The sequence below is a fragment of the Macaca thibetana genome, chromosome 14 (assembly GCF_024542745.1).
Source record: "Macaca thibetana thibetana isolate TM-01 chromosome 14, ASM2454274v1, whole genome shotgun sequence".
Taxonomy (NCBI): domain Eukaryota; kingdom Metazoa; phylum Chordata; class Mammalia; order Primates; family Cercopithecidae; genus Macaca; species Macaca thibetana.
Genome location: NC_065591.1, coordinates 86853245 through 86878982, shown reverse-complemented (window position 1 = coordinate 86878982; position 25738 = coordinate 86853245). Strand labels below are relative to the sequence as shown.

General features: G+C 37.1%; 2 protein-coding genes and 1 pseudogene across 6 annotated transcripts in view; 2 read left to right on the top strand and 1 right to left on the bottom strand.

Moving 5' to 3' along the window:
- Nucleotides 1–25738, top strand: part of CWC15 (CWC15 spliceosome associated protein homolog) — a 408388-nt gene that overhangs the window by 372445 nt on the left and 10205 nt on the right. For 2 of the 4 annotated variants that reach the window (XM_050758060.1, XM_050758059.1), the window contains exon 2: nt 25249–25306. The gene's annotated coding sequence lies outside the window, so the exon portion shown is untranslated. Of the gene's footprint in view, nt 1–25169; nt 25326–25738 lie in introns of those variants that run through there. The other 2 variants (XM_050758058.1, XM_050758061.1) reach the window with 2 other exon arrangements.
- LOC126935900 (lysine-specific demethylase 4D) lies at nt 426–25163 on the bottom strand. 2 transcript variants are annotated; one of them, XM_050758046.1, is made up of 3 exons: nt 24736–25163; nt 23058–23152; nt 426–2909 (listed from the first exon to the last, which is right to left on the bottom strand). In XM_050758046.1, exon 3 carries the CDS (start codon nt 2561–2563, stop codon nt 992–994), a length of 1572 nt encoding a protein of 523 aa, XP_050614003.1. In that variant the 5' UTR covers nt 2564–2909; nt 23058–23152; nt 24736–25163; the 3' UTR covers nt 426–991. The 2 variants fall into 2 exon arrangements, with proteins under 2 accessions (XP_050614003.1, XP_050614004.1); XM_050758047.1 differs by lacking the exons at nt 23058–23152; nt 24736–25163 and adding an exon at nt 3833–3978.
- Nucleotides 3484–3635, top strand: LOC126936764 (uncharacterized; annotated as a pseudogene).

Below are 25738 nucleotides of genomic sequence, written 5' to 3'. Positions count from 1 at the left end.
AAGTGTGTGGCACCATCCCCCTCTCTCTTTCTCCTGCTCCAACCACATGAAATGCCTGCTTCCCCTTCACCCATGATTCTAAGTTTCCTAAGGCTTCCCTAGAAACTGAGCAGATGCCAGCATCATGCTTCCTGTATAGCCTGTGAAACTGTGAGGGAATTAAACCTCTTTTATTTATAAATTACCCAGTTTCAGGTGTTCCTTTATAGCAATGCAAGAACGGACTAATCCACCATCCTTGAAGCATGAATGCAACCCAGCCCCGCTACTCAGCTGGACAGCCATAATGCGACAACCATCCCCTGAGCTCATTCACCACCACACAATGACGTTTTCAAATAATCATGAAGTACATAAAGAATTATCTACACACACACACACGTACACACACAGGTTGAAAACACGATATTTGAAATAAAATCAGATTTTAACATTTTGATTACCTTTAATATATTTGGGAACAAATACTGGTGACAACATATTTTAAGTACATAAATAACTCAGAAAAGTCATATCTTTTATTCTGGAACTCTACTGACCTTATCTGTAAAAAGAACCTAGTTTTATAAGAAAAAGGGGGTAGGGGAGGGGAAGAGACAAATGGGTAGACTGAAAAGGAATCAAAGCTCAGGATTCTTCACAAGTGCAGCAGCTTCCACTGTTGGCCCAGAGGATGGTAGTTGCATATACCAGGTTATGCTAACCTCAACAAGATCTAGTTCTCAGACACAAATGTGTCCAGTGGATAAAACCTCAGCTGCAGAAATAGATTTTAGCAATATCCAAACACATTCCAGGGTCCAGTAGGAAGAACAAAGTATTGCAAAATTGAAAACTATCATGGACTTGGCAGCATCCAAGGGCATCACCAGAGGGGCTCTTTCATGCATGACCAGAGTCCTGCAAACTCAAAGTTTTGGGATGTAAATGTAACCAGTTTCATCAAACTGCCACACAGCAGGGCAGTGGGATATAAAGGCAGCCCGTGGGCTTAGGGCACAGGGGCCCAGCTGCACCTAGAAGCCTTTACAGGATGCTGGAGCCCTGGATTCAGTGGTACAGGCTTGTCCATCAAAGCCCCACCCTCAGGTAGGGGCTCAGGTTCTGGGCCTGAAACTGTGCATGTTGTGCCCGCTAAGAGGAGCCTCTTGGCTGGAGTCTGGAGGGTCAGCTCCTGAGCTCTCAGTTTCTGAGGACGGCGACCACGTCCACGTCTGCCATTTGATGGGTGGATAATCTGTGCAGATGGACCAGGGGTGGATGATGGAGTTGAGCTGGGCTTCCTAGAGCTGTGGACGGCAGCAGCCCGGGGCTGCGTAGCAGTGCCACTAACTGCAGATCGGCGTGGGAGTGAAGAGCACACAAGAGTGTGGCAGCGCGTCCCACTGCGGGCAGCCAGAGGCCAAGGGGAATGCCGGGCCCAGTGAGGAGGGAGTTGTCTCAGGCCCAGCGCTGCTCTCCTGGGCAACTGGACCTCCTTCTGGGTGCTCAGCTCTTGGCTGGCTGGTACCCTGGGCTCCATGTGGTCCACAACTGCCCGGTCTTGCCCACGTTTCCACAGCTCATAGCGCTCAGGTTGCAGGATGCGCACGAAGGCGTCCATGGAAAAGGTCACCCTGGCCTCCCCACAGCTACACTGGGAGGCCATTTTGCCATAATCAATCCATCGTGGAGTGGCAAAATTGATGGCCTCCGCACAGTTGAAACCATGGTTGAAGCCAGCATGGTAGCCATAGGGAAAGGTCACCATGAACTCTCCAGCCTCCTGAGTTATGCGATTGAAGGGAATCCCATTTTCCTTGAGAACTGTAGGCGAGATGAGGGCCACCTTGTGCCGCAGGAAGGCCCCACAGCCCCGGGAACTGCCTGGGAAGAGCTCCCTGGCCAGGCGTTCCAGGCGCTGGCCATGCTCTGGGGGCACCACATACCAAGTTTTGGGCTCCCCAAGGTGCAGGTAGTTGATGCTGTAAAGGTCCATGTCCTCCGTGTGCCAAGCAAATGTGGTCTTCCACATGCCAAAGTACAAGTAGGGTGTGTTAACGCCTTCTATGACAACCCCACATTCCTTTTCCAACAGGTCCTGAATTGTTCCCAGGTGCCCAAGATTCCACTGTTTAGTGTTTTCATCAAACAAGGAGCCACTGATGTCAGCACCATAAATTGGTGAATTATAGATGCGGTTCTTCCAGTATTTTCGCTCCAAATCTTCGAAATTCTGGTGTGGTGGAGTTTGATATTTTTTACTGTTTGCCAAGTGGCGATACTCCCCCACGGTCATGGCTTTCTTTTTTTTATGGTATTGAGTAAACACCCCTGCCCGCCCAGAGGCCACCTGTTGGAGGGGAGTGGCTATTAAGATTTCACTGATGTTATCATAGGTCTCTCTGGCTTTCCATTCTTTGGGTGGAACTATCTTAGCCAAGCCAGCTCTGTGTGCACCTTGGGATTCCATGTAAGCAATATATTTATCAAAATCATTAAACTCTTCTTTGGTTGGATGAAATATCATTATGTTACAATTTGGATTCTGGCCATAGTTGGCCTTAGACTTCATAGTTTCCATTTAATAAGCAGTAAACTCCCAGTGTTTAGGTATGTTCCAGATAGTTGACAATGTAGGAAAATGCTACTTTTAAAAAAATTGGGTTGGTGTATCTATGAGGTAGGAGGGTCTACCAGCCTACTTTTTTTTGCAAATGAGATGATAATTTTTCTCGGGCTTGTTTATTCACTAGTGAGATTCCACTCTGGGCAACAGCTTTGCCCAGGCATTAATGTTAGCTGACCCTGCAACTCTGTTATGTTTCAGTTGCTGCCGGGCTCTGTCTTCTTAAAGTCTATTAAATTACTTAGAGCTGGGGGTGTGACCCAAATGTAGCAGAGTATGTCTTCAGTGTTTAGAACGAAATCTAAAAGAAAGAATACACAGAGATTAAAAATTTATATTTGGAAAAAAGTATTAGGCATCCACAAATTAAATACCCAAATAGAATACTAATATTAAAAAGAGAGGCTAAAATTTTATAAGATTGGTAAGTCAAGTGGTGGTGTGGATGTGGAACAGTGGGAATTGTCATACCCTACTACAGAGAATATGAAGCACTATAATCACTTTGGAAAACTGTTTGAACAGTATCTTCTAAAACTGAACATACACATGTGCTGTGATCCAACTGTTCCACATGCTTAGGAAATGTGTATGGTTGTGAGCTGAAAGTCACATCCAATAATATTCATAACAACATTGTTTTTGGTAGCCAAACAGTGTAAACAACCCAAATGTCCATCAGCGTGGAATGAATAGGTAGACTGCAGTATATTCACACAACAGAATACCATCTAGCAATGAAGATAAACAAAAGTCACATGAAAATGCAGTTTTAAAGATCAATATTGAGTAAAATTATCAAGACTCAAAAGAATACCTATTACATAATTCCATTTATATAAAGATGAAAAGGAGGCAAAGTAATCTGTGTTTGAATTGCTTCTTGGCCTTTTGGCTAAGATCAAGTGTAGTAATCTATATTTCTTAAAATTTCCTATTTATGTTCAGGGCTTCCGTTAGTACCACGCAGTTTCCCTTTAAACATGTTATTTATTGTCATAGCTTTCTCCAGTAACTGACTCTCTCCTAAGCTTCTGCTTTCCTTCTCCATCTTGGATGGCCCACTGAGCCCATGAAAGTCAACTGGTTTAATACAAATTGATGATCTTTCTCCTGAAACTAAGTTACTCCTTTATATGTCTTTATTTCTACCAAGGGCAATATTGTGCTACATAGTCACCATTGAATATTACATCTCCCTTTTCCCAGACATATGGTCAGTACCTGTCAGAGGGTCCAATGATAGTCTACAGTGAAGCCCCAAGGACATCTAGACACCACAGGGTGTGCTCTCTTTATCTTCCTTATAGAAGAACCCAAGGATCCAGCTTGTCTTCCTCTCCTACTTAAAGTTGTCACTACTCAAGCGAGACACTGAGGATGTACAAGTGACAAGATTACCTGTATCATATGATAGTCTCCCAATCTCATCCCAATTTTTTTTTTTTTTTTTTTTTTTTGAGACGGAGTCTCGCTCTGTAGCCCAGGCTAGAGTGCAGTGGCGCGATCTCGGCTCACTGCAAGCTCCGCCTCCCGCGTTCCCGCCATTCTCCTGCCTCAGCCTCCCGAGTAGCTGGGACTACAGGCGCCCGCCACCTCGCCCGGCTAGTTTTTTGTATTTTTTAGTAGAGACGGGGTTTCACCAGGTAGCCAGGATGGTCTCGATCTTCTGACCTCGTGATCCACCCGCCTCAGCCTCCCAAAGTGCTGGGATTACAGGCTTGAGCCACCGCACCCGGCCCCAATTTTTTAATCTTAAAAATTATTCGACAATGATTTTATTATGAATTCTTTATATTTTTGGAATATAAAATAAAATATTTCATTCTTTCTATTAGAAAACTTGCTCTAAAGAAATGAAAAGAGAAAAGTGAGACAATGTAGAAGGATAATTAAATATCAGAAACTTAAATACCATGCTGAGGGTCTCTCCCTCAAGAAATAACAAAATGCTGACTATGAAAAATCACACAAATCCGTATTTCTTTTTGAATATACAAGTAAAATAAGCTTTGGATCGAGCACTTTGTATCTGTTTTATAAACTACATTATTTCTTTTCTACATTTCTAAGGATTCTAGGAAGAATGATGCAATGTCTTCTTATACATAGAGTCTTCAGATGTTGCATATCAAAAGGAAATACTACAATGTGTAAGTGTGACTGTGCTCCAAAAAAAAAAAATAACTGCTTAGAATTTGCCGGGTACAATGACAGAGTGATCCTTCAGTGTTCTAGCCAAATGAGTCACTTCTCTATGAGTCTTCAGTGGTTGCTTTTGTTGTGAGACTACTTCTTGCTTCTTTCAACTGGAGCCATAGCTACCAGTAGAGAATAATTACACTGTCACTTGATACTCTTCCATTTTGCCCTTACCCACAGTAATCACAATAAGGCAGAATTCATCATCTAAGAAAACTTGACAGTTCTGACAACCAAAGAAAAGTATTTTCTTCTTATCAGAATAATTTAAAAAATAATACTTGATCCCTTAAAATTAATGGATTTCTGGAAATTAGAAAGTCTTTCTTTGGGTCTTTTAGAAATAATGCCTCCTAAGCTTCTTGCTGTGTGTGTGTGTTGGGGGGTGTTAAACTGGGGAAGTTAAGAAGTGAAGCTGAGTAAGTTTAAAGTCCTTTTCACTACAGCCCTTTCCCAAACTGTAGGACAATAGGAGAGCCTGTTTGTCTTTCTTGCTGCTTATGTATTTCAAATCTATTACTTCAAGTGGGGGATTGTTGACCAAATGCCTCAGATATCAGCCATTGTTTCTTCTGATAGTCAATATCTAAATGCTATGTTTAATCGAATTTTTGTCTCAGTTAGAAAATCTACTACTTATTTAAAATAATTTATAAGCATAATATATTTGATAACTGAAAAAATTCTACTCTATATAGACAAGTGATTAAACTTTTCCTCTATTATTGGACAGCTATTTTGTTTTCACTTTTCCACGATTATTACGAATCATTTTTACTTAAATATGTAGTCCGTATTTCAGTATCTAAAACATAAAAATTTGGAGAAATGAAAAAGACAAAGAGAAAGGAAGTTTAGAAATTCATTTCTCCTGTAAAATATTGGTTGAATGAAATTTCTTAGATTAAGATACTTAAAAATGAAATTACCTTATTATAAAATTTAAATATTTTAAGATCTTTAATACATGTTGCCAAAACTTTAAAGAAAAAACATATTTTACATCCTGAACACTGGCCAACTTTACTTAGAAAAAATATATATTTTACTAATTTTGGTAGTTAAAAAGTTAGATCAACTTTTAATTTACATTTCTTGGACTACCACTAAGGTTGATTTTGATTTTTTTCATAAATATTAGTCTTTTGGATTTCATCTTATGTATTGGTTCACATCCTTTGGCCGTTTTTTTCTAATCGGGTCCCAGGGTATTTTCTTACCTACTTATATAAACATTTTACATATTAATTACATCAATATTTTACATATTAAACCCTTTTGTTAGATATGTTATTTTTTGCCAGTTTGTCATTTAACTTGTATTTCTTTAAATTTATTTAACAAAAATGTTTTTGACATACAATGTTTCATTTTCCTTTGTAATATTTTTCGTGCTTTTCATGTTTAGAAAGTTATAATATTCCTTCATCTAGACGGAGATATTATCATAGTTTTTTTCTTTGTATATGCTAATTGCACCTTTAATTCTGACTTTAATTATACTTTTAATCTGTATTTTGGAGAGAATAGTTATTAACTTTTGAAATTATTGTGTGGGTATTGGTGTGAGCATGAGTATGAAGAGGATATGAATATGATTCTTGGTTCTTTACAGATGACCTGTTCATTGTGTGTGTTGTTTATTTTAGGTTGTTTCTCTCTCTCTATCAATGTTTATAGAAGCTTTTTTTGAACCCATATTCTTAAATTTTATCAGTCTCAAAAATGAAGTTCTTTAATTTCAGGATTTTTTTTTTTTTTTTAGTTCTTTCTTTGATTTCCTCTACTCCTTTTCATCTGTATATTAACTCCTCTTATTTGGATATTGAACCTCTCATGAATTAGACCTTTAATTTTTACTTCTTTGTTTTCCCCTCCCCGAAATTTTCTATTGCTTTATCACTGCATTTTATTTTCTAAAAAATTTCTTCATCTGTATCTCTAAACTTCCTTTCTCTTTGTCTTTTTCATTTCTCCAAATTTTTAATTTCCAGAGATCATTTCTGTTACCTGAGAGTTTCTGCATGTATGTACATTCCTTTCTTTCTTACTGTCTTATTCTTGCTTCATGGGAGCATTTCTTCTTTTATCTCTCAATACTAAAATCTCAATGGTTTTTGAAATTCTATTTTGTTTTTCTCCCTGCATGGTCTGTTTCTTTGAAATTGCCTTTTGTCCATTTTATCTTTCTTTTTTTTGCTTTCACCTAAGGCTTTCCTCAATGTCTGCTGACCTTTAGTAATTGCCTTATATATAAAAGTACAGCACAACAAAAGGCAGATTAGAAGCTCAGGGTACATGAATGGTTTTATTGATTATGATTCCCTGCATGATATTCTAACTGGGCTGTTTCCTAGGTGAACTCATAACACTGGTATTTCTAGAGCTGGTCATACTCAACACAAAAGATGCTTCAATCTTTCTCCTGGAGGGTACAGGTCTGACTTTCCTACCAAATGGCAAAAGAGGCTACACATTTCTAAAAGTACCCTACTTGTACAGTTCACTTTATCAACTTATTTTCCCTATGACAACCACACTCTCAAAAGTATCTGGAAATTCCCACTCCAGAGGCCACCTTTTTTTCCTACTCTAGAAAATGAAGCTCAGTCTTCTGCCAGGGTGTAAGAGACACAGTTTATCCAGCTGCTTAGAGGAGGGTGGGAACCTAGGGCTCTATTTTGTTAGACAGACTTTCAACAAATTCTCCTTAGCCTCATTTTAACTGTCACTCCCAGAGGTACCCAATGCCATGACATCCTAAGCCTTTTGGATTCTGTAGAGACAATTGTGTTGTTTCTTGGCTTTCCTCGTTGCCAATTTAGGACTCAACTTTCTGGTGTTTGATAAATCAGTTTATACTTGTCCATCTGCTTTCCAATTTCCAAAACTGGCCACTACCTGTTTTCCTTTACCATTTTCTGTCTTTGTAAGTTCACTTCTTAAAACAAAAACCCTGTTACTGTCACTTTAGTGAGGTTTGGAAAGGAACAAAGTAAATGATTGTGTTTAAACCACATCTTTATTGCTTCTTGTTTCCCAAATTTATCTCAATTTTCTTATAGAAACTTAGTTCTAATCAAATACTCCTAATCCTTGTTCTTGACTCTATGCTTTTCTTCCCTTGCTTCACTTATCTCTTCCTTCTCTTTTCTAAGTTATAAACTCTGCCTTCCAGACCAATCTGAGGCTCTCCACATCAGGGATCTTTCTATACCAACCTCAGACCTTGGTGAGAATTCTATCTTCTATACTCCACGAGTGCTACATTTATTTGGTGCTTAATACAAGCTGTTGAGGTGGCAGCTCTCCAGAATGTGTCTTACTTGACAAGCAGCTGTCATCTCTAATGGGCACTTGTCTTTAGGGAATAAGTCTCTTCCATGAGATGTGCTTGCTTCTCTCTCCAAAATATCTACATGTCTCTGACTCAAATGCTTTGATAGACCCTTCTTGATAAGCTGCATGAGAAAAGGAAGGTAAAGGTGGGCGTGGTAGCTCACGCCTGTAATCCCAGCACTTTGGGAGGCCAAGGTGGGCAGGATACCTGAGGTGAGGAGTTCAAGATCAGTCTGGCCAACATGGTGAAATCCTGTCTACTTAAAATACAAAAATTAGCCAGACGTGGTGGTGGCCTGTAATCCCAGCTACTCGGGAGGCTGAGGCAGGAGAATCACTTGAACCTGGGAGGTAGAGGCTGCAGTGAGCCGAGATCGCACCATTGCACTCCAGCCTGGGCAAGAAGAGTGAAACTCAGTCCAAAAAAAAAAAGGAAGAAAGGGAAGGAAGGAAGGGAGGGAGGGAGTGAAGGAGGGAGGGAGGAAAAGGAGAGGAAAGGAAGAAAAAGATGGTTAAAGGCAACTTTTCCTATACCTTTTGTGCCTACAAATGCCAGTATTTGGTGTGGACTTCTTTTTATGAACATCTAGAGGAGTCTGGATATAAAGGAGAAAGACACACGGCAGCAAGTATCAGGCACGGACTGCATAGATTAAATTGTGACCTAAAACCCAAAGTTTGGGACTTGGCCTTTAAATCCAGCATCTTAAGGGCAGCTTTATTATTTCATTGTGACATATAATAAATTGAACATGGGATTATTAGCCTCATTCAGATCATCTTTATTTTCATCTATTGCATGGATACTGCAGCAGTAACAGTGCTATCTGGCAGCAGAGAGAGGCAGGAGCCAGAAGTCTTCCTGAATCCATCTACAAGGATACACCACTCTATTGAGTTTTAAGGATTATCTAATATATGCTTCTTTGGACTGTCAATACATTTTAAATACATGTCTTGAGTAGCATGTAAGTTTGGACTTACATGGACTCTCCCAGAGATTCTGTAAACTGGTCAGTAACTTTTTTAACTTTTTAAAAAAATCCCCTTTGGCTTAAAGTGAATTCTATATATGTGTATAAATTTTTATTTATCCAGTAGTTAATAATTGTCTCATTCTTTCATTTGCTTGGCTTTACACTTTATATTAATTCATTCCCAGATTCATTTCCAGAAAGGTAAATCTCTTCTAAATGCATAAAATACATCTGGTACTGAATCAGATTTCTTTTCTCAGAAATATTCTTACTGGAGCCCTCAGATGCTTACTTCAGTCTAGGCTGATTCTTGTCTTCAGGTTGTTGCATGACCTGCATCTTGAGGTTTCTAGTCATTGTAATCCTAGGGGTTCCCTTTCCCTCTCTATTATGTTAAATCCTGACTCCCCCCATCTCAAGTCTCCTTTCTGGTTTACTCCCTTGTGTTGGTAAAGCATATCTACCAGAAGGATCCTTAAAAGCTTCATTAGAGATTATTAAGTAGCTCACAGAATCTTCAGCAGGACCAGAGACTAAGGATTGGAGCCTGTGTATCCAGGAACAATATCCAGATTACTCAACAAACAATAGTTAGGCATTCCTATACATCCTCTGGTCAAAGGCACCAAAGACTCTGGGCAAGGGACATTTCCAATTAGAGTCTAAGCTACTGCTGCCTCTGAAAGGTCACCGTCTGTCACTACCCTTCTCCAGGAACAGATCTGTCATGAAATCTACTTCCTCATATTTCTTTACATTATAGTCCTCCATGGGAATGTCTGATTGGAAGAGTCTAGGTCATATCTCTATGTCTTCACTGCAATAGATTCTGGATAATTGAGTTCTGGCTCTGACCTTGGTGAGGCAGGGATCATCAAGTTGGAGGTTTACCGAAAAATAAAAAGGGAATTTAAAGTTATTGGATGGCCACAAATATCACATATCTCTCCCAAAGTATGCATGTCTGAGTCTGAAAATGTCTTTGTTCTATCCTCGTGCTTTTCTTTCAGGATTTTCAAGACATTGTTCTGCTGAATTCCACCTTCCAAAAATCCAAAACCTGTTTTCTGTTCCTTTTTGTAATCTGTCTTTACTCTCTGAACACTATTAGGGTATTCTTCTGTTCCTTGTTTTCTAAGATTTCATTAAGATATAATTGGTAAGTCTTCTTTGTCAATTATTGTGCTATAATTTTCAATATAGAAACTCATGTTGTTCCTTGATGTGAAATTGTCTTACATCATTCCTTTGACATTCCTTTCTACATTTTCACTTTTCTTCTTCTCTGGAAATACCATTAGACAGCAAATACCGTTAGACAGCAACCTCTCAGTTGATTCTCTAATTTTCTTTACCCTCCATTTCCTAATGCTTTTTCTTTTGTTATTATCTTCCAAACCTTCTGAAAATTATTTTTAATTTCCAGTAATTTTTTTTGTTCTCTGAATATTCCTTTCATTATATATTTCTGAAAATTTCCATGGCTGCAGATTTTCTCTTCTCTAAGTATTATAAGAATTTTTAAGTTTTATTTGCTCTCTACATTGTGTCTGTTTCCTCTGAGTTCACCCTTCCACGATGTCTTGGTTTCTGTCTTTCATGTTAAACGTTTTCCTCGTATGTCTAGTTATTCTTGGCTTGTATTTGAGTTAGGTACTAAAGAGTTGCGTTTGCTATATATGACTGGTAGGCATCACTGAGAGTGCTCCGACAAGAACCTATTCATTTCCTTTGAAGATGGGGGCACCTGTCAGTAGTTGAACGTAAGACTATAATGAAAAGACTCTACATTTATATGTTCATCTCCTTTCATATTGGGGCCTGAATTTGTGGTGTCTGAGTTTTTGTTTTGAGAAACAAAAACCTGCATTCCAACCAGCCAGAACTGAAACCTTAATATTTTATCAAATTTGCTTCAAGTAGTTTTTAAACAACTTTATTGAGATATAATTTACACAACACGAAATTCATCAATTTTAAGTGTACACTTCAATGGTTTTTAGTATATTTACAGTGCTGTGTGACCATAACCAAAACCTAGTTTTAGAATACTTCTATCACTTCAAAAACAAACCTTGTTCCATTTGCAGTCACAGCCCATTTCCACCCCTAACTCCAGGCAACCACTAATCTACCTTCTATCTGTATAGATTTGCCCACTCTGGACATTTAATATAAATGGAATATAACATGCAATATTTTGTGTCTGGCTTCTTTCATGCAACATGTTTTTGAGGTTCAACCATGCTGTAGTATGTATCAGTATTTTGTTTCTTATGACCAAATAATAATCTATGGTATGGATATACTGCATTTTACTTATCCATTCATCATTTGATGGATAATTGGGTTGTTTTCATTTGGGGACTATTATGAATAATACTATCATGAACATTCATGTACAAGTTTGTGTGTGAATGTGTTTTTATCTTGGGTAGATACCTAGGAGTATAATTGCTGAACCATGTGATAACTGCATATTTCACGTTTTAAGAAGTTGCTACACAGTTTTTCAAAGTAAATGTAACATTTATAACCAGCAATATATGAGGGTTCCAATTTCTGAACATCCACATCAATACTTACGTCTTTTTCATTATAGCAATTCTAGCAGGTAAAAAGTAGTAATTTTGTGGATTTTAATTTTTAGTTTTTTAAGACAGGGTCTCACTCTGTTGCCCAGGTTGGAGTGCAGTGGCATGATCACAGCTCACTGCAGCCTCAACCTCCTAGGTTCAGGTAATCCTCCTGCCTCAGTTTCCCAACTGGCTGGAACTAACAGGCACACATCACCATGCCTAACTTTTTATTAATTTTTTTGTGGAGACAGGGTCTCACTATGTTACCCAGGCTGCTCTTGAACTCCTGGGCTTAAGCAATCCTCTCACCTTGGCCTCCCAAAATGTTGGGATTACAGGTGCGAGCCACCATGCCTGGCCTCATTGTGGTTTTCATTTGCCTTTCCTTAATGACTCATGATATTGCACATCTTTTCTTAAGCTTATTGGCCATTCATATATCTATTTGGAGAAATTTCTATTCAAATCCTTTGCTTATTCTTTATTTGTTTTCTTATTACTGAGTTGCAAGAGTTCATTATGTGTTCTGGTTACAAGTCCTTTATTGAATATGTGATTTGAAAATGTGGTCTCCAGGTCTGTAGGTTTTCTTTTCACTTTCCTGACTATGTCTTTCAAAGTGCACAGGTATTGAATTTTGATGAAGCCCATCTTATCAATTTTTGTTGTTGCTTGTGCTTTTGGCTTTGTGTCTAAGAAATTATTGCCCAGTGAAAGATCACAAAGATTTATCCTGTTTTCTTCTAGGTGTTTTACAGTTTTAGCTCATATTCAGGCTCACGATCAATCTTAATTTTTGTGTATGCTGAGAGGTTGGAATCCTAGTTCATTCTTTTGTATGGGGATATCGAGTTGTTCCAGCACCATTTGTTATTCTTTCTCCATTGAACTGTCTTGAAACTTTTGTTGAAAATCAATTAACCATAAACCTAAGAGTTTAGTTTGGACTTTCAATTCTATTCCATTGAAGCATGTTTATCCTTATAGCAATGTCTATTAGAGCTCTGTAGTAAGGTCTGAAACAGAAAAGTGTGAGCCCTCCAAATTCTTTTTTTTTTTTTCAAGATTGTCTTGGCTATACTGGTTCCTTTATATTTCTATATGAATTTTAGGATCGATTTTTAATTTCTGGGGGAAAAAAGCCAGCAGGAATTATGGTAGGATTGCATCAATCTGGAGTTCAATTTGTAGAGCATTACCATCTTAAAAATATTAAGTTTTCTGATCCATTGACATGGAATGTCTTTCCATTTAGCTTAACAATATTTTCCAGTTCCCAGTATATGTCTTGCACTTCTTTTGTTAAAATTATTCCTAAGTATTTTAATCTTTTTGACACTATTGTGAATGGAACTGTTTTCTAAATTTTGTTTTCATATTGTTCACTGCTAATGCACAGAAATCAATTTATGTATATTCATCTTGTATCCTGCAACCTTGCTGGACTTCTTTTTCAGTTTTAGTGCTTTTTAGCAAGTTACCTAGGACTTTCTATATATAAGATCATGCAATCTGTCAATAAAGATAGTTTTAGTTCTTCCTTTTCAATCTGAATATCTTCTTTTTCTTGCCTAATTACCCTGGCAGTGTAATGCTGAATAAAGTAGTAACAACAGATATCCCTTAAAAATCTTGCTCCCGCTTCAAGTATTTTTAAGTAGAATAAATATTTCAGATGAAGTGGGATTCCCTCTCTGATCCAAATCTTAAATCCTGTTATCTCTACCCCTGCCTATAAGCAACTAGTCATGAATTGGCTACCCATCTTTGGGTATCTTTTTGTGTGTATATGTGTTGTGTATCCATCAATAATACTGTTTTGTATATCTGCTATTTTTTTCTTTTTTTGAGACGGAGTCTTGCCGTGTTGCCCAGGCTGGAGTGCAATGGCATGATCTCAGATCACTGCAACCTCCGCCTCCTGGGTTCAAGTGATTCTCCTGCCTCAACTTTCCGAGTAGCTGGGATTACAGGTGCCTGCCATCAAACCTGGCTAATTATTTTTTTATTTTTTTAGTAGAGATGGGGTTTCACCATGTTGGTCAGGCTGGTCTCGAACTCCTGACCTCAGGTGATCTGCCCGCCTTGGCTTCCCAAAGTGCTGGGATTAGAGGTGTGAGCCACCATGTCTGGCCTGCTATTTTTATTTTATATAAATAATTTTATGCTAAATATGCTCATTTTCTACAATTTTTATTTTTATTCATTAATTCTGAGAAAGGAACTGGTTCTGTTGCCCAGGGTGGAGTGCAGTGGTGCAGTCTTGGCTCACCACAACCTCAGTGTGCAGTGGTGCAGTCTTGGCTCACTGCAACCTCCCTTTCCAAGGCTCAAGCCACCCTCCCACCTCAGCCTCTTGAGTAGCTTGGACCATAGGCGCAGGCTACCATGCCCAGTTAATTTTTCTATTTTTTGTAGAGACAGGGATTTGCCATGTTGCCCAGGCTGGTCTCAAACTCCTGAGCTCAAGCAATCTGCCAGCTTCAGACTCCCAAAGTGCTGGGATTACAGGCATAAGCCACCACGCCTGGCCTCATTTTCTGCAATTTTTAAATTCAACATTAACGGTTTCAAGATATATTCATATATACATACACACATATGCATAGATACACATATGTATATATACATATACACATATGCATAGATACACATATGTATATATACATACACACATACATACACTATATACGGTCTGTTATAAAAATATATTTTATTAAAGCACTTTCCTATTGGTGGGTATTTACATAACTTCCAGTGTTTCCTATAACTTACAGTGCTGTGTGTGTTCTCTTTCTTATATGTGACAATTTATCTAGGCTAGATACTTTGAATTATCATTTCTAAATGATAAAGAAACAACATTTTATATTTTACTAGGCAATGTCAAATTGCTCTACCTAGTGGCTATCCTAATTAACCTATGTACTAACAGGAGTTTCTGTTTCTCCACACCTCCAGGTGCATTAGATAATGTCAACTTTTCAGTTGTTGGCAATTTGGTAAAATGATTTATCTCCTTTTATTTTATTATTGCAGTTGTTGTTGTTGTTGTTGTTGTTATTGTATGACCTGTTTACTGGTGAAGTCAAGTACTTTTTCACTGATTTATTTCTTTTGTAGGTTTCAGTTTTCTGAATTACTGTTATATCTTTTGCCCACTGTTTTCAGTTAGATTGTTTTCTTTTTCTACCGATTTTTAAAAGTTCTTTAAATGTTTGGTATAATTATATGTCGATTGTATTGTTGCAAATAACTTATTTCAGCACACTACCTCCATTTATTGTTTATGTTTTTTTAATATTTGAAAAAAATTAAATGTAATCAAATTTATTGATCTTTTCCATTATAATTTGTGCCTTTATGTACTATTTAAGTAATTCATGTATTCTTTGGGGTCAAAAAGATCATATTTTCTTATCATTGTTTTCTTTACTTTTCACTTTTGTTTGTTTTGGCCATTTAGAATATTGTGTTGTTATTGTAAGACAGAGAACTTTTTTAAAAAAGAAATCCACTTGTTTGCCACCATTTTCCCCATTCAGTTGGAATCCTTTTCTCACATATGCTAAGTTACAATGTAAGGACAGATGTCTTTCTAAACTCTTCATCTGGTCCATTTATTTATTTGTACATTTCTATGCCAATGTTAGATTGTTTTAATTACTAAAGCTTTACACTTAGGATAATTACTAAGGCAAGTCTCCGTGTACTTATTCAACTTTTTTCAAAATTATCTTGGGTATATTTATAGAGTGAAACTTCAGTATTCATTGTAGAATAAATCTGTCAGGTTCTGTCAAATACTGTTAATTTAAATTGGGAATGCATTGAAATTAAAGGAAAATTAGAGGTATATTTTCATAGCTCCTGCATTGATCATTCCCACCTATTTACTGGTATATTTATCCATTTATTCAGATCTTGTTGTGTGTATATCAATGAAGCTTCAGATTTGCATCAAAAAGATAATGAATCTGTTTTCTTAAATAAAACCTTAGGAACTTTATAATTTTTTGAGTGTACTGTAAATGGAAATTTTTTTTTCTAGTAAGTTTTCTTATTATTTATTGATCTTACATCCCTTTTCAAACCTTGTACCTCTTATTTCCTATTAGTTCTATTAGCTTGGCCATCAATTCTAGAATTTTCCATGTAGATAATATTTTCTAGGGAAAAAATCATTAAAATTATATCTCTTCTTTTTTAATAGTCACATATCTTACTTTTTTTTTTTTTTTTTTTTTTTTAGAAATAGGGAAGTCTTAAGTAACGATCTCTAGCAAAATGTTCAATGTTGACTGAGTTGGTAGAAATTCTATACTCATTTAAGATTTTTAATAAGAGTGGCTCTAAACTTTGACATTAATTATATCCTACCATTTACCATCTAAGCTGAGACACTTGTGAGAATAAAAGAGACCCAAGGATGACAGGCATAAACCAGGACCCTACTGATTAAGCAGTTAAAAAGCAACAGACATATAAAACTCAGTACTCCCAAGCTGCAGAATATATATTTTTCCAAGTTCTATAAAAAAATTTACAAAATTGACCATAACTGTGGCCATGAAACAAGTTCTAACAAATGTCAGTCAAGAACAGTCAGAATATGTTATTTGACCACAAACAATGAAGTGAGAAATATCAAAAAGATAACTAAAAAGTTCCCAAATTTATAAAATAAAAAGTGTATTTCTAAATAAACCTTTAATGAGAATAAAATAAAAAATAGAAATTAGAAAATACTTTGAACTAAATGAAAATACTACATTTCAAATCTTGTAGGATGCAGCTAAATAGCATTAAAAGGAAAATTTATAAATTTAAATAAATATTTAAGAAAGGGAAAAAGGTTAAAAAAACTAAATGAGCTAAGCATCCATCTGAGGAAGTCAGAAAAAAGTAATGCAAAGAAGGAAAAAGAAGAGAAATAATAAAAGACCGGAAACTGATGAAATATAAAGCCAATATAAAATATGATGAACAAAACCAAAAGTTGGGCTTTTCAAAAAAAGTCTATTAAAATTTAAAAGACTTGTGAAAATGGGAAAGAACAAAAATAGAAGGCACAACTAACCAATATCAACAAAGATAAAGAAGTCATCACTACAGATGCTGCAGACATAAAAGAGACAACAAAGAAGTATGAACAACTTTATGCCAATACAGTTTAACATTTCAATGAAGTAAATAAATTCTTAGAAAAATGTAACAGTGATACTGACAAAAGAATAAACAGAACAATAAATATATCCATAACCCTCAAGGACACTGAAGCAATAGGTAAAACTCTTCCCAGAAAATATACTCTAGGCCCAGATGGCCACACCAAGAAATTTTAGTAAACATTCAAGAAAGATATACTTCCAATCTTAGATAAATTTTCTCAGAGAATAGAAAAAGAAAGAATACTTCCCAACTCATTTTATGGTACAAATTCCCAACAAGGATACTATCAGAAAAGTAAATAGGTCAATCTCGTTTATGAACATAGATGAAAAAATCCTAAATAAAATCTGAGCAAATTGATTCCAGCAATATATACGTCATGACCTAGATGGGTTTATTCCAGTAATCAAAGGATGAAACTTTAAAAAATAATAGTATAGGCCAGGCGCGGTGGCTCAAGCCTGTAATCCCAGCACTTTGGGAGGCCGAGACGGGCAGATCACGAGGTCAGGAGATCGAGACCATCCTGGCTAACACGATGAAACCCCGTCTCTACTAAAAAATACAAAAAACTAGCCGGGCGCGGTGGCGGGCGCCTGTAGTCCCAGCTACTCGGGAGGCTGAGGCAGGAGAATGGCGTAAACCCGGGAGGCGGAGCTTGCAGTGAGCTGAGATCCGGCCACTGCACTCCAGCCTGGGCGACAGAGCGAGACTCCGTCTCAAAAAAAAAAAAAAAAAAAAAATAATAATAATAATAATAATAGTATAATAGCACATATTAACAAACTAAAGAGAATCTCATTAGATGCAGAGAAAGTATTTGATAAAATTCATCAATTCATCATCCTTTCAGCAAATTAAAAATAGTAGGCAAAAATCTTAATATAATAAAGTGCATCTATCCAAAACCTTCAGCCAAATCATACTTAATAATGAAAGTTATAAGTTTCCCCTTGCAGATCAGGAAAAAGATAAGGATGCTTGCTATCAGCATTTTTATTCAACATTGTCTTGGAAGTCCTAACCAACATAAGGAGGCAAGGAAAACAGAAAAGGAAGAAACAAAGCTGTCATTATTGGCAGATGACATGATTGTACACACGACAAAATCCAAAAGATCTCTGAATAGACCATTTGAATTAATAAGAGAGCTTAGCAAGTTCTCTGAATTTAAAATAGCTACATATAAAAAATCAATAATATTTCTATACACCAGCAACGAGACAACCAAAATTTAAGGAAGATGCCATTTATAATAGCATAAGCATTAAGTAACAAGACTAATGCTAACAAAAATTTGCAAAATTTCTATGAAGACAACAATATGAATGTACTTAGAGAAGCATATTAATATAAACTAAAGACATCCTAAACAAATGGAAAGATATAACCTGTTAATAGATTTGAAGACTTAGTATTGTAAAAATGTCATTATATTTTTAAGAATGTCTTCTTAATCTGTAAATTAAATGTTATCACAATTAAAATTCCAAAAGTATTGTTGTGGAACTTGACAATTGGCTCCTGAATTTTATAGTAAAGTCCAAAGGGCCAAGAATAGCAAAGTCACTCTTACAAAAGAGGAACAAGGTAAGAATATCTGCTCCATCGGATTTCAAGGCCTCTTTTCCAGCATGCCATGCACAAAAATGAATTTCATGTGAAGCTATGAAACCTTTAGAAGATAATACCTGAGAATATAATTATGACTTCCGGAGTGGGGACATTCATAATCAAGAAATACCATGCATTAAGCAAAAAGGAAAAGAATGATAATCTGAACCACTCTAAAAGATTGTTGTATATCAAAATACACCAAAAAGAGAAGCAGAGAAGTGGCGAATTGTATATGCAGCACAAGTAAGTGACAGAGAACTATGCCTAAATTTAAGAAATCATAGAAATCCATAAAGAAAAGATGATTCAATAGAAAGATTTAAACAGATACCTCACAGACGAAGAAATCCAAATGGACAATTAACATGTGAATAAATAATCAGAGAAATGCAAACTGAGACCTCACTGATATATCACTATACATCCACCAAATGAGTTAAAATTGAAAAGCTGGACAATATCAAGTGTGGTGAGATTATAGAACAAGAACTCTCATCCTGTTGATGAAATATATATATATGAAAAATGCACACACATGCATCTCTGCACATTTACAAAAATGTTCATTGTGGCATTATTTGCAATATCACTACAATGAAAAGATAATTACTAGAACTAACAAGTTATAGTGTGTATTTTTATACAATGAAACTCTAAATAGTATATCAGAGCTACAGATAGCACACATTAAGTGGGAGGAATAAAGCAAAAACACAAAGGAATACATATTCATTTACATAAACACTTTGAATGTTTATATAAAATTCAAAAATTGACAAGACTATTATCATTTAGAAATGCATACATTGGGCCAGGTGGAGTGGCTCACACCTTTAATCTGAGCACTTTGGAAGGCCGAGGCAGGTGGATCACTTGAGGTCAGGAGTTCGAGACCAGCCTGGCCAACATGGTGAAACTCCATCTTTACTAAAAATACAAAAATTAGCCAGGCATGGTGGCACACACCTATAATCCCAGCTACTCGGTTAGCTGACGGAGGAGAATCCATTGAGCCTGGGAGAAGGAGGTTGCAGTGAGCTGAGACTGCGCCACTGCACTCCAGCCTGGGCAATAGAGTGAGACTCCATCTCAAAATAAATAAATAAATAAAAATAAAAAAAGAAATGCATACATTGGCATTTGTTGAAATTTTTGGGGGGCTTTATACATCATTACTTTTTGTAAATATTCAATGTTTATTGAAAATAATATATAATCTGCTCCGATTACAGTGAACTTTTTACATGCACATATAAATAAGCATACATATATAATGTACATATATATGTATACACATATATAGTAGATCAATGTTGTTGTTTGCTTGATCTACTAATCTGAGAGAAATTTATCTTAAAAAATTCCCACCATGATTGTAGATTTGTCACTTTTCCTTTTTGCTTCATATTTTCTCAAGTTATGTTGTCAGCTGCATACGTGTCCCTGATAGTAATTTTCCCAGTGGATTTTTCTTCGTAACGTAATAAATGCACTTCTTTGTCCCCATTAGTGTTATTCAACCTAAAGAATACTTTTGCTAACTAATTTTGCTACATCAAGGTTTCTAAATTAGAATTTGCCTGGCATGTCTTTTTCTATTTCTTTATTTTCTGTATTTTAGTTTTTTAGTTTTAACTATTTTTGATACATTTGATTTTAATTGTCTTCCTAGTAGTACACTGGTCAGCGGGTGAGGTATTTATGTGATTAGATTAGATGAGAGGTGGTTAACTTATGATATTATCCAGTAACCTGGCCTGGACCATCAGCAAGTGATATTTCATTTTGAGGCTGTCTCCAGGAAACGATCTAAGCCTTAGAATGTCTTCACTTAAAAATGAAGATTTTGTTGGTAGAGGGCTAGCTACTTTATTTTTATATTCTCACTTGTCAAAACATCAAAGAAAGCATTTCATATTAGAAAATGTGTCATTTTCAGGTTAAAAATTTAAAGTAGATTTCATTATTTATATTACTTTATTTTAAAATGTAATTTCTGACATGTGGGCATTGGTTTTTTTCGTATTCCTATTTAAAAGCCACAAATAAACATTTTTAAGCAAAATGTTCACATTTTGTGGGCTAATAACGTGGTGAATGAGAGTTTAGTAGAATTGGAGAGAGTGATTCAATTAGAAGAGATGGAGAGAGCTGGATTAGAGTTGTGATTGGATTAGGGCTGATTTAATTAGGATTTTGATGGTACATATAAAGCCTGATCTCATATGATTTTTTCATTTAGAGATTCTCTCCCGAAAGAAAAGCGTATTTCTGGGTCTTATCATATCTTCATTTGAAATCAAGATTTCAGACTAGTGCAATGTAAGTTATTTTTTTCCTTAAAATATAAAATAGATTAAGGCAATAACTTTTTACAACAGAACATAATTTTTTCCTCTTAAAACTAATTCATTCATTGAATCACTCATCCATTCATTCTTTCTTTTATTCACTCATATGGAAACTGTTTATTGGGTAGCTATCGGTGCCAGGCATTGTTTTAATGCTTGGCCTATATTACTGAGCAAAACAAAGATCTGTGCCCTTTTAGAACTTACATTCTACATGGAAGAAGTAGAGAAAGAGACAATAAATGTCACATAACTAAATTATTTTGGGTCATGGAAGATGATACATGGCATGTAATTATGTATAATATAATTTTTAAAAATAAAAAGCAGGGGAAGGGAGATATGGAGTATAGAATGTTAGGGGACAGAGAGGGAGAACAGTTGCAATTTTAAGTAGAGATGCCCAAGGTCGGTTGGCCTCCATTTGAACAAAGACTTGAATAAGACAGGGAAGAATAGCCTTGGCAGGAGAAAATAGCTAGTGTGAGAGCCCTAAGGCAGGAGCAGCTGTGTGTGTGTCCAAGCAACAATAGGAAGGAGGTAGCCATGAAAAGCATGAGCAAGTTATGAGGTCAAAGAGGCAGGGGAAAGGATAGACCACAGAAAACTTTGGAAACCATTGTGAACACCTTGGCTTTTACTGTGAGGGTAATGGGGGACCAATGTCCCCCGCTGTCTGACTGGATCCCCTTTTCTCTCAATCCCATCCAACTATGTCATTTAATTTTTTAATTGTTGCCAATCTGATGCTGTAACGTGATAATCCATTTTTAGTTTACTTTCATTTTCCTCATTAAAAGGTTGAGTGTCTTTCATGTTTATTGACTATTGTCTATTTGAAATTGCTTTTTCAGAATGGCCTGTTTGTATCTTTTGTCCATTTTTTAATTGGGTAGTTTGTGATTTTTATGTGTATCATTAGTAGTAGCAGTAATCCTTTATATGTTATAGGAATTACAACATTTGCTAATCTAGCATTTATTGACTTGTTTTTGGCATCTTCTGCTATAAAATTAATTTTTGGATAGATGAATTTTTAAAAGTATTTCTTTTAAAGCTCTTAAGGTGTTCTGTTTTGATTGAAAGGTCTTTCCAAATTCTAGGTTCTATAAATAGTTTCTTAAACTTTCTTCTTAGGTTTTTATGGCTTCTATTTTCCCTTTTAGGTGTCGATTTTTGTTTAAGCTTGAAACTGAAATTCCTGTGTTACTCCTGCCATAAGAATATACGTTTTGCAATAAAGGGCCAAACTACATCCCTTTCACATTTAATTAAATGCTGTCTTTGGCATATTAAAATGAAAGAGCCTTTTTTAAGGTTAAGATATACTATACCATGTCGAAAAGCTGATAAAAATGATCTGAAAGGGATGGTCTCATAGATCATAAGAAACAGAAAATATAGAGCAAAATGCCAGTCACTAAGAAATCTGGAGGAATTAGGGCCCAGAGCACAAGGGACAATGTGGGTCACCTCATCTCCATGGGAATCTGAGGAAACAGGAATAGCCAAAGGCAGCTCAATAGATCTGCAGAAAGAGGAGATAAGAAGTCTTTGTTTAAGAGCTTCTATTTTCTCAGAGAACTGAGATCTACTACCAGGAAAGAGAATGGGGAGGGAAAAGGAGTAAAAAAGGCATGTAGACTTGAAGAAAGGGGAATGTGGGAAATTATATTATTGCAGAGGGGGAAAATAAACAATTAGGAGAGGGTAAGAGGACTGGCAGGCAGAATTAAGAGCCATACTAGATTTTGTGGTAACAGGTTTAAAATAAGAATTCTTGGGAGGTTATAAGATTTTTGCCAGCTAGGTTAACTGATTGGATGAATTTCAAGATTTTAGTAAACTTAAGTTTCCTTTTCTTAATACTTTCAAACCATTTAAGTCAAAAGCTTTAGTTTCATTTTCTTATTAGCACTTTCAGACCATTTAAGTCAAAAGCTTTTAATTTTGTGGATTGACTATACTGTATATTGGTGTTAATGAAATTATAGGGTGGTTATTTGATCACCACTGGCAACCAAAAGATTGAGTTAGTGGGCTGGGAGTTAAATCCATTAAGGTGATTCACTCCAGGCTAATGAGGACAGTTAGAACATAAAAACTGTGAGTATTTCCTATAATTGTGTCACCATCTCACCATTGTTACTTCATTCCTTTACTTGATAGTGCATCATTCATTCATTCATTCATTCATTCAACAGATACTTACTCAGCACCTATTATGTGCCAGGCACTGTTCTATATGCAGAGGATACACCCAGTGAACAAGAGAGACAAGGTTCCTGCTTTCCTGGAACTTATGTTCTAATATAGGAAGATAGACAATAATAATAAAAATAATATTAATAACCATAATAGCTAACATTTATTTAGCAAGTACTATTTGCTGAGACAGTTCTAAGCACTTTACAAGTATTAATTCACTTAATCCTTAGACTAGTATTATAAGTTAGGTACTAGAATTACGCCCACTTTACAGATGAGGAAACTGAGGGCACAGAAAGGGAAAATGACTTGCCTAAGGTTAGAGCTAGGAAAGGGCAGAATTGGAATTTAGAAGAAAAATGGGCAGGCTGAAAATCCTTTTCTCTTAACGACTTTCCTATGCTGTCTCTCAGACAAGAAACACGGAAGTAAAAAATGAATAGATTAGATTCTGGTAATGTTCAGTGGTATGAAAAAATGAAACAGGGTGATGTGATGGTGTACAAACACAAGTGTTGGAGGGGTGGGGGTAGGAAAACTTCACTGTGATACCTGAGACATGAAGGATGGTGATACAGTTATCTTGGGGCACAGGCAACAGAGAAAAGCTAGTGCAAAGGCCCTAAAATAGAAGGAATCTTGCCCTGTTTCGTAAAACAGAAATGCCCAGTTGGCTGTGTCTAGAGCTTAGTGTGTAAGCGAGTGACTGATTGGAAGTGAAGTCTGGAAGTTAGGCAGGAGCCAGACTCCGTGGCGTCTCAGGTCACATTAAGAAATGTGATTTTTATCCTAAGTGCAGTGAAATTTTACACAGGATAGTAACACCATTTGATTAATTTTAAAAGATCACTCTCTTGGCTATATGCAGCATTGACTGTAGGATAAAAGATGACGCAGGAAGATACAATAGGAAACAATTACAATCCAGGTAGGAGATGGTGTTGGCCAGGACAAGGGTAATGGCAGTAGAATAAAATTTCGGGTAAGTTTTAAAAGTAGAATTGGTAAGACCTGTAAATGAACCGTATGTGAAAAGTGAAAGAAAAGGAATTTAAGTAGGCACTCTGGGATTTTGGTTTGAGTAACTAGTATGATGATCGTGTCCTTTAGTGAGACATGTAAGACTGGAGGAGGGATACCTTTAGTAAGAAAAATCAAGATTTTCATCTTGAACTCTATGAGTGAAAGGGCTTTTTCTGCTTTTCTTTCTTCATTTAAAAGTTGCAAAGAATTCAGAGGTAAGAAAGCATTTAAATATTCAACTTTGTGAGTTCCTTATATTTTAAACTAAGTTGGGGAAGTTGAATTTTCATTTGTTTAACAAATATTAATTGGGCAGCTACTATATGTCAAGGTCTATGTGATGAGATACTAAGATTAGCTAAACAATCAAGATCTCTGTTCTCAGGATTTTTTTTTATGGAAGGGAGGAGACAGGATTGGTGGGTTTTTGGTTTTTGGGTGTTCTCCTTTTCGTTGTCTTATTAAAACTTAACACTTAAGTAGCCATCTTAGTAATTACATCTTGTGCTCCTGGCAGTTGGGCCCACCGTTCTAAACGCTGTCGTAAATATTGACATCTCCCCTCCCACTAAAACTAACGTTTTTTAAATAAAAAATTTTAGCAAACATTACGAATACAACCTTTGCTTTGAAGTGTTAATATTTTTGCAGGAATGTACCTTTGTAAAGATCGTGGTTGCCCCGTACATATTTGTTCTTTCTTCATATCCAATTAAATGAAAACACTAGTTTTTCCGAAGCCCAACTCTCTAGGTTTGTTGGTTCTAGCTCAGGAGAAAGGATGGAAGCAGGAGTCGTTGGATTTAAACAGTTTGGTGTAATCCTTTTCCACGCTCTCTCCCGCTAGCCGGGGACGTGGTGTCGGCTACCCGGGGCTTTCCGTCCACGCAGTACCGGAATGAAGGAGTCTGGGAGGGGGTCGGGGACGGAAAAGACGGAAGAGACATTAAGTAATTGGTTCTTGAAGGTATAAAATGATGTTTAGGGTCTACTCTAAGGCACTGATTTCAAACGCCCGCCCCCTGGGCCGTTTCGGCCCCGCCCCTTAGTGCCGTTACGCCGACTTCCACTTCGGCCACTGCGGATTGGTCGTTGCTTCCGCCTCCGAAGCGCTTGGATTTTGCTTCCGGGTCGTAGGCGCTAGCCCTGGGCGCAGAGGTTTCTGGGAGCCCGGAGTCGTAATGGCATCTGTATGATCTTCGGAGATTGCTGCATCGGACCTCGGCCAGTGTGAGCGGCAGGAGGATAGGTTATCTTCCTCATCCCGGTGGGACGGGAAAGGGCAGTTGGGGTCGGAGTCGGCGGCAGAGTGCAGAGTGCAGAGTGCGGGCGGTGGAGGACCTAGAGCAGCGGGCTAGGGGCGAAACGGAGTGCCTGTCAGGCGCGTCCGGAGCTCTCGGGCCCGCAGAGGAGATCGCAGCATAAAAGGCAGCGCGCCTACCGCGTAAAGCGAACCCCAGGTCCTCCCTTCACTACCCCTCGCACCCCTGCGGCGCTGGGCACGGGTTAAGGGGCAACGAGTTTCTGGTTATAGCCAAAGACTAGCTCACGAGAGGCCGGAGTGATAATTCCGTTAGTGTGTGGGAAGGGGCGGACTCCCAGCTCCAGATAACCCCGTTTCTTCTTTGTATACATGTCTCTTACTCTTTTTGAAAATTAGGA